Source organism: Mytilus trossulus, chromosome 3 (genome assembly GCF_036588685.1).
Source record: "Mytilus trossulus isolate FHL-02 chromosome 3, PNRI_Mtr1.1.1.hap1, whole genome shotgun sequence".
NCBI lineage: Eukaryota > Metazoa > Mollusca > Bivalvia > Mytilida > Mytilidae > Mytilus > Mytilus trossulus.
In genome coordinates, this window is record NC_086375.1 from 84,918,424 (window position 1) to 84,933,337 (window position 14,914).

At 32.6% G+C, this 14,914-nt stretch overlaps 1 protein-coding gene across 3 annotated transcripts; it reads right to left on the minus strand.

The window, feature by feature from the left end:
• Positions 1 to 949: 949 nt before the first annotated feature.
• On the minus strand, positions 950 to 14,914 carry LOC134709791 (5-hydroxytryptamine receptor 4-like). 3 transcript variants are annotated; one of them, XR_010106045.1, is made up of 3 exons: positions 14,841 to 14,914; positions 1,720 to 3,445; positions 950 to 1,647 (listed from the first exon to the last, which is right to left on the minus strand). XR_010106045.1 is itself a non-coding variant. In XM_063569935.1 (2 exons), the coding sequence occupies exon 2, from the start codon at positions 3,437 to 3,439 to the stop codon at positions 2,381 to 2,383; it is 1,059 nt and encodes a 352-aa protein (XP_063426005.1). In that variant the 5' UTR covers positions 3,440 to 3,445; positions 14,841 to 14,914; the 3' UTR covers positions 950 to 2,380. The 3 variants fall into 3 exon arrangements, 2 of the variants coding, with proteins under 2 accessions (XP_063426005.1, XP_063426006.1); XM_063569935.1 differs by having other exon boundaries at positions 950 to 3,445; XM_063569936.1 differs by lacking the exon at positions 14,841 to 14,914 and adding an exon at positions 4,344 to 4,413 and having other exon boundaries at positions 950 to 3,445.

Here is a 14,914-nt window from a genome sequence, read left to right on the forward strand (position 1 = left end):
TCATCCATAATTTAAAAAAAAAGAACAAGGACACAAACAACAAGAAAAACATTTAGACTTTGGCTATATGTTGACGGGATACACATAGGACCACTTCAAGCTACAGTCTGACAAAGGAACATAAATAAACATGCATCAACCAACTAGATCAGTTAGGAAACCCCTTGCTATACCTGTTAGAAACATCAACTACAACCAATCCAATCAATAAAGACATCCGTTGCTACATTGGAGCGCAACTCGAGATAAAATCAGTAAAGATTTCCCTTGCTACTTTTGTCTTCTACAAAAGTCTAATATGCAAATGTGACCGCCTAAATGTATCTTTATTCATTTGTAGATGCCTTTTTGTGATTCCTTGTAACATATGACGTACATACATCCGGTCATTGTGTTATTGTGTCATGGTAAATGTTGTTTTACATATTTATTTGCTTTTATAGTAATAAAGATAATTACACAATGTTGAGTGCTGTACCCTATATTTGTCATTTGTACATATTATGTCTTTCTGTTTTGTTTAAAAATCGTTTTCAATATACTTGAATTTTATGCGACTGTCATACAAGTGAGAGGTTTAGCTAACTATAATACCAGCTTTAATTCACCATTTTTTACATAAGAAAATGTCTGTATTTAGTCAGGAATATGACAGTTGTTATCCGTTCGTTTGATATGTTTAAGCTTTTGATTTCGCTATTTGATTCGGGCCTTTCCTTTCTGAATTTTCAGCGGAGTTCAGTATTTTGTGGCTTTACTTTTTTATAAGGAGACATCGGATTTTACACCTTTATTTCGATTGAAAGTGGTTGCATACACTGAACTTTAACATCACAAAAAGTCACCTGGTGTTCAATTATGTCAAGGGTTTTACGGTCGATCAGAATAAGATCTCAATCACCCTTGAGGGATCTTTGATAACTGCTGTTTAATTTATTCAGAACTAAAATAACAACAATAATACTTTATTCAAGAGGATTACACAGTAATGAGTCCCTCATTATAGATAAACTTCAACAACAAACGTCGAAAAACAAAAGTGCAAACATGTACATGACATACATTAGTATAAAAGACAAGTATAATAATGTCCAATGCAATTGTATAAAATATTATGAAAAAATAAACTTGATGAACTTATATTCACCATTTCCTTTCTCAATTTTATTATCAATATTTGAATTTTTCACAGGGTTAGTTTCAATACCGAACTGTTATTTTGTAAATGGAAATAATTCGCATGTGTTATATTTTTTAACGATGTAGGTAAATTGTGTCATAAGGTTGGTCCAGAATACATACATGAATTTTGAGCAATTATATTTTGTGTTATAGGAAGAATGAGGTCTCCTTGAACAGTATTTCTCAAGGGGTGTGGATTTTTTTGAAACATAATGAAACTTGCTAGTAAGATAATTGTGGGACATCAATTTTTTTTTATTATGAACTTAAAGATGTAATCACAAACATTTTATCCTCTATTCAACTGTCTAGTAGCTCTCTTTTGTAATTTTAAGACTATCTGCTACTGATCCGTAATATAAATTTAATTAAATAAGTGGTAAGATAGAAAGAACGTAACATATTATTTTAGTCTGAATTGGAAATGTTTCTAGAGGTCAAGATCTTAACATAGTATAATTACACCTGTGTAGTCGAGATCTTAACATGATATAATTACACCTGTGTAGTCAAGATCTTAACATGATATAATTACACCTGTGTATTATTGACAACTTGGATGTTTCTCATTAAATGTTTTGTCGTGTGGCTTTGCAATTGGCGTTTATCCTACATAGACTTTCATTCGAATGTACTTTCAAAATACTTATATAGACAATTTAATCATATTATGTTACATACCACAGATTACACTTCATGCAAATACAATTACGACAGGTTTGTCGTATGAAAGGTATGTTTAGAAATGAAATTAATTATTCTACTTGCATTCGAAAGATTAAATATTAATTGATAGTCTCACTTTACCCAGATAAGTGGGGTTTGTAGTCGGGAAAATGTATTTGATCAGTTTCGTGTAGTAAACTGTTATAAAATATACATATACAAAAATTAATATAATGTACAAAAAATTTATAAAAGCAAACTACAAATACAAATATCTACAATGAAGCATGGTACAATAGGTGGCTAGAAATACCACAGCACAAACAGGTGATATAGTTTTGTTTCTTGTCTGTTTGGAAACAAAAAGATCAACGATCGAAACATTTACACGTACAAATCAAACGAACATTTACACGTACAAATCAAACGAACATTTACACGTACAAATCAAACGAAATTCTCTCGTCATTTGCTACACTATTCTGACTTCCATTTTTGTTTGTTGTGTGACTCTTCTCCTGATTGGTTACATCTAAGTGCACATGTCACTGTTTTTATTTGTTTTGAGATTCTCTGACGTAATAACGCTCACTCCTATCCGACGGAAACTGCTGTTGAATGCCGACATACTGTTTCTACGTTGTTGTGTTGCCTTCCGATTTGACGTATCATCCCCAAAATCACAGTCTTGTAATGTAATGAGAGGACTAATGGCAGAATGTGCACAAAGAAAATAGTCTGAATATCGGTGGATTGGTCCGGGCATAACGTCATGATAAGGATCGACAAGATTTACTACCAGAAAAGGCACAAAACAAACAAAGAGTGCAAAACTTCGAATCAAAGCTGTTTTTGTAATTTTGATAAAGTCTTCTCGATCATCGAATTGCGAAAGCTTTGTCTGTCCTGCTTTGAATATTATATGAACGATCCAGAAATGACAAGAAATAGCAAGAACAAGCGGTACTATTGTAAAGACACCAAGAACAACTATTCTATAGAAAAGCGACTCGAGAAGTATTCTATTTTGATCTATACAAATACTCCCAGACTGTCTATTATCATATCTGACATTTATGTCGAATCCAATGAATGTCCCCGCATGAATGATGCATTGGGACAGACATATACCAACAATCAATACTACCATCAGCGGGATAGTACAATATTTTCTGAACATCGGAAATGCTTTCAAGATGAATAACCTCTGAACCCCTACACATAGTTTCTCCCAAATAGCTGTTCCAACAATTGCCAAAGACATATACCAAAGAAAACAAACAAATGAACCATCATCCCAGTCAGGATGAAACAATATACAAATCAGGATTCCAATACGGACCAAACACACAGTAATGTCGGTTATGGCTACACTAAAGAACAGACTCATTATCTGACGAGCGAATTTAGTCTTGACTTGGAAATTAGTTTTCATCACAAGGATATTTGCAACTATGCCTACCACAAAAACAGCACTGAGAATAACTGTTTCGATATAGATATTCCAACTGTACTCTTTTCTTGACAAATCGGTAGCATTAGTATCTGTACGGTTTTCTTCTATCTTTGATTCATTTATTTGTATCAACATTTTGATCTGAAATTAGAAAAAAAGGCAGATCTGTGTATTGCACATATTTGATATAGATTTATAAGTTTCATTAATGGATTTTTTTTCATATACAATAAGGGGACTTGGTAAAATTGCGAATGAAGCAGCATGGACTAGTGTCCGCAACAACCAAAGCACTGCTATCTACACAGCTAATGTCACTGTACCGAATTACTCTCATTACCAAATCTGTACCTATTTGGTAAAACATTTGAAATCTTATAGGAGTTATAGAGACCAAACCACTCGTATTTTTTTATAATTTGTCATCATGCACTTTGAAAATAGCTCAGAAAATGCATATTAACATGGGCTTTTTACAAATTGTTCTAAAACTATGGACAAATAATAAATATACTCGACGTAACAGATGAGAAGTTTTGCAGATATGCAAATTAGGTCCTCATAATTACAGAATATGTGGACGTTTCGAGGTCGTTCATTTCATATGATTCAGTATGGATTGAAAATTGCATTGCAGAACTATATGAATCAAATAAGGATGCATCTGCAAAATAAACAGAGAGTTGTCTGTTTTTCGTATAAACATAGGTTTAAAAAGTGTTGGAATATATGCAATATCGTTATAGGTTGACGTACGGTTTTTCATCAGTGAGAAAACAACACATCGTTTAGTTTACTATAAAAATCCTCGTTTAAAAAAAAGCCAAACAATTAAGAACGAAATCAACTGGCTAAAATCTTTGGTTATGGCAAACTTCAACCATCGGCACCTTCTGAATACATATAACTATACAATGATACTCATATTAACAGAATATTACCAATTTTAAGACAACAGTTTACAAACATCAATATATTTATATGGATTGTATTTTACGAACTCTACAAACAACGCCTTATTATGTCTTGTAATACTTACATGTTATGAATATATTCAGAAAAATATTTCCATGCACCACCTGCATATAGTTTTATTTTACAACAGATCGGTCGGCTATATAAGACTAAGACATGTATGAAAGTGTGAAAATATAATTAATTTTTTAGGCTTAGAATAAAACTGTACACAGATAATTAACCTGATGCCGACACAGCTGGCGCAGTAAAAGTTTTACTGTGAATATCATTAAAAAGACCAGGTGGATTGATTTACCCATCGATTGTCTTCGTGATGAATAGACAATATTCAATGGCCTTTTTAATATCACACCCGTATCAACCCGAGACACTTATGTAAACCTTAGAGCTCTATGTTCACACTATATTATGCTTAATCTAAGGTGAAAATCTGTATTCCTTCCTTCGCTTTTTCTAACCTTGATATTTTTTGATGTCGTAGAATGTCATTCCGCTATAAGCAGTGGGTGCGGTATTCTTATTTCTGAATTGGGTCAGGACATTGAACTTGTTTTTAAAATTAAAAAGGATTTTTCAGGAATATGAGAGTTGTTATCCATTCGTTTGATGTGTTTGAGATTTTGATTTGGCCATTTGACTCTCTGTTTTGAATTTTCCCTCAGAATTCAGTATTTGTGAGACTTTACCTTTTTCTCTCATTATATATGATTATACATAATTAGATTTGATTTCAATTCTATATAAGATTTTATGTTAGGCTGGAAAATTGATAATTAAAATTACTTATTAATTTATTGTGAACATAAAAAAGAAGATGTGGTATGATTGCCAATGAGACAACTTTCCACAAGAGACAAAAATGACACAGAAATTAACAACTATTGGTCAATTGTACGACCTTCAATAACTAGCAAAGCCCATACCACATAGTCAGATATTCAAGGCTTTGAAGAGCACTTCAGATTGGAGTTCCTTAACTTGAACGTCGAGCATCGTAACCAGTCCTCTCATTAAATACCATTCGACTCCTACAGACAGATCAAAAATACATAAACTTCGTTCCTTCCTAGCTCTTAGTATGAGTTATCACAAAATAAATTATTGTTAGACAGACAGTGATTGTATACTATTAAAAAGAATAATTGGGCATTAAACCTACGAGAACTATAACAGAGATATAACGCAACCTTACATTTTTCTTTACGCTAACTTAATTGCAATAATTCAGATTCTGCGTTTAAATAATTATTGAAGTTATAAGAAATTAATATGTTAAAACAATCCAGTATGATATGACAAAAGATTAAATACTTACATTAATGGATGGCCGTTTTACTTTACAGAAGGTTTGTTCTGGATGACAAATGTATATATCAATATAATTTATTAAACAGGCCTTTATCTGAAATGCCATCATTTTTTATGTTTGGAATATGACATTTAAACGTGATTCGACAGACAATTGTAAAATGTCATTTTGAATGTTTGAAACAATGAACGTTTCCATTTCTTAATATTTGTTTATTTATATTTCGAAATAACAAAAATGGTTTTGTTTAATCTTTTTTTCACAGAAGTAACATACATGCATTTGTGAAATATACCATTTTCTACATTAGAAAATGCCCGTACCAAGTCAGGAATATGACAGTTGTTATCCATTCGTTTGATGTGTTTGGACTTTTGATTTTGGACTTTCCTTTTTGAATTTTCCTCGGAATTCAGTATTTTTGTGTTTTTTTTATATATATATCTTTGCAAAAAACATACTATTAAGTTATCTGGCCCCTCAGTCATAAAACACATACTATTAAGTTATCTGGTCCCTCAGTCATAAACACACATACTATTAAGTTATCTGGTTCCTCATTCATAAAACACATACTATTAAGTTATCTGGTCCCTCAGTCATAAACTTTACTCAGTACAAAATTTATTTTAGAAACACCAAGCGGAGTATTATGATTGGTTAATTTATTAGTGTCACTACGATAATCTTACTAGAAATGTTTAAGACCACGACCGTACTAATTTCAACAACAATATCAGAACGAACTCAGTAGGCCCACTTCTGAAAATACCCAATTACAAGCTATAGATGTATTCATAAAAGTTTTTTCTTTTATTACATTTTCAGTAATCAAAGCCTTTTTAAAAGCAGGATAGGCATGACTAACTCATACTGCAAGTCCAAGAATATGACATGTCTAAGATTATATCTTCAACTACTAGGTCGATGCTACTGCTGGTGGAGTCGGTTTTTATTCCCCGAGGGTATCATCAGCCCAGCATCAGAACTTCTTTGGTGGCATGAATTATCATTGATATGGTCATAATTATATATTAACTGTTTACAAAACTTTGAATTTTTTAAATATTAGAGCTTTTCTACCTATAAGGAATTTTTGGTTCTCAATGATCTTCCTTCAACTTCGTACTTTATTTGGCCTTTTTAACTTTTTTATTCGAGTGTCACTGCTGAGTCTTTTATAGACGAAACACATGTGTGGCGCAAATACAAAATTTCAATTTTATTATGTATCTATGATGCATAAATTTTTCTTCAACTTATGTATTTATTAAGCCAGTATGAAACCGTATGGAAAAGTTGTCATGAATATTTTACGGTATATAGGGAATAGAACCAAAAACGACATTGATAAAAAAAAATCACTGTTAAAATGATAACGGTATGAGAGATGACTATAACATATGTATCATTTGAATACAATGTGACGTCATGTGTTTACTCTGGATATCAAACATGAATACTAAACATATTTTTACTTTTCCTACGCTTCTAAATGGTTTCAATATAGACTAAAAGAAGATTTTGAGGCTCAAAATGTGAATATCTTGTTTATTTTTTGAGAAATTACATATCCCAGAATTCAAAATGGTGGCTTTCTTATTACGGACTGGTAGAACGTGGAATCTAACCCCTCAAAATATTTCTCAACGTCCAATGAAAATTATCGTTACAAACTAATTGCATTAGAATCAAAGGTTTTGATGGAATTAATAGAGAAAGATCTAGATCTAATAATTATCTTCTCACTTAGGGAGGTACGATCTTACTTTGTGAGAAGTACTCTGATCCAAACAAAAAAAAATCTCTGAAAGTAGCATTATCAATATGCATCATTTTTTTAATTGACAACATATGTGTTACGTTTGGAGTACGAGTATTCTTTAGTTTTACTTTCCTCTATATTGATGATGTTCTCTCACTAAATAATTCAAACTTGGTGACTATGTTGAATAAAGGCAAAAGTAGTATACCGCTGTTCGAAATTCATAAATCGATTGAAAAAAAACACCAAATCCAGGTAACAAACTAAAGGTGAGGCCCTTAACACATCAACTATAAAAGAAAAACAAAAAATCAAACGCATTTATCACATCACCCTGAGAAAAGGATACAACAGATACAGATAATAGATATAGGAAGATGTGGTGTGAGTTCCAATGAGACAACTCTCTATTCAAATATCAATTTATAAAAGTAAACCATTATAGGTCAATGTACGGCCTTCAACACGTAGCCTTGGCTCACACCGAACAAAAAGTTATAAAGAGCCCCAAAATTAATAGTGTGAAACCGTTCAAACGTGAAAACCAACGGTCTAATCTATATAAAAAACGAGAAACGAAAAACACGTATAAATTACATAAACAAACGACACCTACTGTACATCAGATCCAAATAGGTGCAAAGATTTGCAGCGGGATTAAACGTTTTAATGGCACCACACCTTCTCTCCTTTTCTGAAACCATAGCATAACATCACAGCATAGAAAACCACACGATTGAATATCAATTTGAAGGCTTAACTCAATCAAAAAACGTAAATTGACACACTATGAACGAATAAATTTGATCTGCGATGCTTGAATGCAAACGCACAGTTTATAAAATAATAGGGACAAACATTCAACGCCAAAAAGCAAGCAAACAAGTCCAAACAAAGCCATGGCAAGACACCACCGCGAAATATTTAACCCATCGAAAATAATCACTTTTGAAATAAATAGGTTTTAATATTATCTACAGGTAAATGAAAATCAACTTTGTCGTTTTAGTTATACTACTTATGTGTATACAATTCTTCCACTAATTAGGAATACTCAGAAAGTTCTGTCATATAAATACACAATTTAACACTAGACACAAATTGAGGTTAATATCAACAATGAAACTATACAATTAGAGCTAGCTAAAACTTCCCAGTACAGATTTAAGGAGAATAATCTTGATGTTCATACAAATGTAGTACGAAGAAATGAAAATTAGTAGATATTCCAAATAATCAAAGCTGATATATAGACAAGATCCATATAAACATAAAATAAATAAAAAAAACATTATAAAAAGTATCAACAGGTCGAATTAACAAGAAAATGCGATTTGAGAATACTCGCGTTTACTGGCAGCTAGGTAAAAGCAAAAAACAATTAATAATAAAAAATCATGCATCAGAGACTAAAATCAACTAAAACACATCCCAGGGATTTAACATTTTAACGTCACGAACAGTCAGAGAAGACATGACTTGTGCAATGCCAAAAAATAAATGTATCGACAGGTAGTATGATACGTAGTGAGGAGCAACTTCTTCTAAAATTAACGTGTGTGTGTCTCTATAAATCCCACCTCAAAAGATTAAAATATTCAGAGATCTAATTACAATATTGGTACGATAACCATTACTTATAAGTTGTTTAAAGGTTGGATGAGTTTACACGGATCATATAGTGTTTTCCTCGCTTTAGGTAAAATATTACCGTAAAATTTATGATGTGGAATACAGCTACAGCCAAATTTACTAATCAAATCTTTGTATCTATGAAAGAATTTAGTAAAAGTTTGAAGTAATTTATGGTATCGAAATCCCTGACACGATAATTTCCCAGTGATGAAATAAATCTGCTATTAAAGGGACACGGTTAGTGCCCATAGGAACACCTACTACCGGCGACGATACACTTTATCGCCGAAACGTACATACATGTTATCTATCAGAAAATTTAAAGCTTCAATCATATCCTCACAAGACTGCCTCATATCTTGACTTAAATCTAGAAACTAACAATGACGGTCGGTTTAAAACAAAACTTTTTCGAGAAAATAGATGAGTTTAGCTTCTTAATGGCAAACTTTCCATTTTTATGTAGTATCATTCAAGCAGCAACTGCATACGGAGTATACATATCACAATTGTTTGATATTTCCGGGCTTGTATTTCCTATCATTTTTTGTTTGATATAGGGTTGCTGCGCTCAAAGGAGCTATTAAACCAAGAGTTCCAAATGATGAAGTTGCAATCATCCTGTTAATCTTAAGGAAATCATAAAATGTTGGTTGACCGGTATTGAGTAACTGTTTTAAGTTATAAATAGTGAAAGCTGGGTAGTTATTAACATATTGTTTGTCTTACTTGTGCACCTCTTTCCTGTTTTTAAGTTTATAAGAAGATAATAAGTGAATTCACTTGTAGCGGGTGTCGATAGATTGTCAACTACTTGAAAGGTGCATGGGTATCAATTGCAAAAGAATACTTACTTCTGTGACATCATGACAACACCTTCTACACTGTCGACAAAAAACAGCACACAAAACACAACATAGAAAACTACAGACTCATCAACACGGACACAACCATGGGGGATCTCGGGTCCTTATCAAGCGTAATCAGATCCTGCTCCAGATATGATACTCGCCGTGTTCCTCGCGTAAGTTTTAAAAGTCTTTATCTGTGATGTCACTTTCGAGTTAAGATGAACGGATTTGTAGTTACGATAATTTGAACTATCCGTCGTCATCTGTGGAACAGATATTACATTGTGTTCAGCCCACTTATTGTGACGTTCGAATATTGTCTTGAATGAATGACTCATTTGGACAGCTTGAAAACCTTTCGTTAAATGCGTCCTTGTTAGAAGGCAATCAAGGAAATTATGATAGAAAAGTACATGCAAGCTCTGGAATATCTTATCAACTTTGAGATATATACTACCTATACAGACGCTGATGGAGTGTTGCTTTATAGAAACGGAAAGTTTACAATTGGGAAGCTTAAAACATTTTTTGTCAGTTTTTTTTTCTCAACCGGCAATCATTGTCAATTTTTATATTATGAAAAAACATGCAGGTACATACCATCAGTAAAACGGTCGATAATATCTTTATCCTTCTGCTCTAATCAATTAATTACCTTTGAGGATTGAAACAATGTAAAAAAAAAAACCTCAGCAAAGATACAAAGCTTTAATTGTGTACGCCAGACGCGCTTACAGTATACAAAAGACAAATCAGTGACGCTCAAATCAAAACAAAAAAAAAGTTGTTCAAGATATGAAACAAAACAAACTTTATGGGATAGATGCGTTGATAATAATCGCAAAACTAAGATTTGTGACAAGACATAATCTATATAGCGGAACGTTTATCCAAAAGCTTCTTTTTATTATTCCTGAGAATATCTTGTATTACGACTGCCGCACGTGAATAAAAGTATAAATAAGCACATGAGGAGTATAGTTGCTTCAAATGATAATGCGGATCATTTGTTGCAAAAACGTGTCCTTTAAATATTACACATATTTTGTTTTGTGGATTGACTAATCAAATTTACAAGAAAAAAAACTGATTCAAACAAGTGGCCACAGACCACAATTAATTCCTCTATCAGTTCTTTATAACCTTTTGCATCATTAAAAAAATTGCACCATGCACTTTTGTCAAATTTTTTGTGTGTGTAATGTATTGTCATAGTCCAAATATATATCCAAAATTCAGAAATATTGAAGCAATCACTTTTACAAATTTAGCCAATACACATCCATACCCCTATTGACAAGTCAAGAGATGTTCCGAAAACTGTAAATATCACCTTTTTGCACTTGACCTAATTACTCATTCCATATCAAAATCAGTTAAAATACAACCTCCAAAAATTTATTTGACCTCTCTTCTTTCATTTCCACCCAAAAAGATTTAAGGAATGAGTGAGGAAAGAAACAAAATTAAGGAAAAATACACTCTAATTAAAAGGAACTATATTCAAAAATTGAGTACACTCGTACCGAGAATTTTATCTTTATTTTCTAATCAGTGCTGAAATAAATGGCATAGCTAAAAAGCAACGTTTTTTTGTTTAAGTTTAAAATATAGAAATAAGGAGATGTGGTATGATTGCCAATGAGACAACCTTCTATCAAAGTTCAAAAGAAGTGGATTTAAGCAACTATAGGCAACATGCGTTATTTTAAATATCCTGTATAATGATAACACTTATAGCAGTAATATGCAGCTTTTATATAGATACCTGCTATCACCAAAGATGCAAACGTCAGGGGAAATCCCCAATGGTAGAACATTCTTTGCATACCCGTTCTATAAAAGAATATGCAGACAACTTTGAATATTTTTTACTCAGATTCAAGAACGTTTCACACTACCAAACAATGGAGAATTCCTTGAATTCTATACATATATAACTACTAATATAACACACAGGTACCATCCGTTATTATTGTATAAAATTTGTATCTAATTATCCTAGCGGCGATATTGCATTTCTTATTAATTCGTCTTTTGAAATCTGAATCATCTTTAGCGTTCGGTTACTTTTACGTTCATTATCTAGATGGAGGAAAGAAAATGCTGACGGCATCGCTATTCAGTCTAATAGCACTGTATAGCTTAATTGATAAGCTTTCTTTTTTTCACTTTCTTTTTGTTTCCTTACTCAGTCCCCTTTATCGTGACTCTTAATTGCTCAGTATTGTTAAACGAGTATTTTCCCTGTTAAATCTCATGTTGTCTTTTATAGATCATATTAATCTAACGGAAATATAATGTATATTAAGTATCCAAAAAATATGAATATGAGACACTGTTCAAATCGTCCCTGCATTGTACATATTAGCAGCATTTTTTTTTTAAATCTGTAATAAATAATATGTAAACATGGTATCGCTAACAAGGTTTTTTTCCAAATGTTCCTACTTTCAAATACATAAACCCGGTAAAAATAAATTGTCAGTACTTTCCCTATCTCCCAAGACCCTGCTGATTTTAGCCTTTGGTATAACCTTTATAAAGATTCATCCTGAAATGTAGGTGCAATAGTACTTTAAAAGCAAAGTCCGGTAAATGATATATTTCAAAGTGAGTAATGATCTAGAACTCCCCACATACTGTGTTGATATATAAAAAAACAAAAAACAACAACAACATATGAAATGAATTTCAAAGCAATCATAACAAATGCCGTTCGTTGATAAGGGAAACAATAGTTATCCAAGGTACCAGGATTATAATTTAGTACGCCAGACGCGCGTTTCGTCTACATAAGACTCATCAGTGACGCTCATATCAAAATATTTATTAAGTCAAACAAGTAAAAAGTTGAAGAGCATTGAAGATCCAAAATTCCATAACGTTTTGCCAAATACGGCTAAGGTAAATAGTTATCAAAAGGTACCAGAATTATAATTTAATACGCCAGACGCGCGTTTCGTCTACATAAGACTCATCAGTGACGCTCATATCAAAGTATTTATAAAGCCAAAGAAGTACACAGTTGAAGAGCATTGAGGATCCAAAATTCCAAAAAATTGTGCCAAATACGGCTATTGTAATTTATGCCTGGGATAAGAAAATCCTTAGTTTTTCGAAAAATTTAAATTTTTGTAAACAAGAAATTTATAAAAATTACCACATTATTGATATTCATGTCAACACCGAAATGTTGACTACTGGGCTGGTGATACCCTCGGGGACGAAACGTCTACAAGCATTGGCATCGAACCAGTGGTGTAAATAGTTATCAATGGTACCAGAATTATAATTTAGTACGCCAGACGCGCGTTTCGTCTACATAAGACTCATAAGTGACGCTAATATCAAAGTATTTATAAAGTCAAACAAGTACAAAGTTAAAGAGCATTGAAGATCCAAAATTCCAAAAAGTTTTGCCAAATACGGCTAAGCTTATCTATGCCTTGAATAAGTAAATCCTTAGTTTTGCGAAATATTCAAAGATTTGTAAACTGGAAATTCATTAAAATGACCACATTATTGATATTCATGTCAACACCGAAGTGTTAACTACTGGGCTGGTGATACCATCTGGGACGAAACGTCCACCAGCAGTGACATCGACCAAATGGTGTAAATAGTTATCAAAGGTACCACTTATGTTAAGTTATCAGCGCAGAATATTGAATTCGTCCGAGTGACAGACGGTATTTCTATGTCTGTCGCAACGCAAGGCGAAACCAATAAAATAATAAAAAATACTTCTTTTTTCCCTACAAATATCTAACCCACAAACGAACAAGGACTGTCGCAACTTATGATAGTGCGATGCATTCCGTACATTTCAAAAAAGAATAAAAAAGTTCGTGCATGTATTAATTTTACTGCAACCGTAAGAATTTTTTTTCCAAAAAAAAACCAAGAAGGATACAGTATAACCAACTCTTGAATTTTCTAAAGAATGTAGTTTGAGAGCTTTAAAAAAGTTAAAACCATTTTCTCGCATGGTGTATAAAATAATGCAAGTAATGGACAACATTTTGATTATAACACGTGAAACAACTCAATTGTTACCTATATAAAGATATTCGTCAACGGTCAACAACACCAAGATGAAAAATTATTACTTATTCGCAAGTTCTCAAACTACCAGATTATAAGTTCGGCTATGTGCTATTCACGGAGGTATATAACCTCCTTGCTGATATGAAGCTAGCACGTGCGGCCCACATTATCCGACAGCGAACTTACGTTTAATGATTTGAACTCGATGGTTGGTCTGAAGAAGGAAGTGATTTTCATGAACAGTTTTGTCACACAGTAGAATAAAGAAACAATACGCACAATAAAACTCAGTTTAAATGAAGTCCGAGTCCGATGTCACGATAAAACTAGGCAAACGGACAATGATTCATAAATTAACAAAAGACATTATCAGTAACTGATAGAAAGATTATGTCTTCATCAAATGAACTTATGAACAGACTAACCAAATGTCACAAGCTTCCCCCTGACAGTTGCAACTTCTAATAATTAACAGTTGGAAATGTAAATTGGAAGTCCCAAGTCAGGAGCCTCTGGCCTTTGTGAGTCTTGTATGATTTTAAATTTTAGTTTCTTGTGTATAATTCGGAGTTTAGTATGACGTCCATTATCACTGTACTATTATGCATATTTTAGGGGCCAGCTGAAGGACACCTACGGGTGCGGGAATTCTCGCTACATTGAAGACCCATTGGTGCCTTCGGCTGTTGTTTGCTCTATGGTCGAGTGGTTGTCGCTTTGACATATTCACCATTTCCTTTCTCAATTTTAATTTATACATTATGTGGCTGCGACATACATTTGCATTGTTAAGTCACAAATAACCGTTAAATCGCAATTTCTCGAGTTGCATTCTTTGAACTTTTTTTTGAAATTTTAACAATATTTAATATAACAATTGAACTGACATATATGTTGCAATACAATTGTGTCGGAGAAATAGTTATTATATATATATATATTTCTTACCTGTGTAATCTTCTATCGTTTTGAAATGATAACTGTTTAGGGTGTGGTGACAGCGATTTGTCTTATTGATTTCT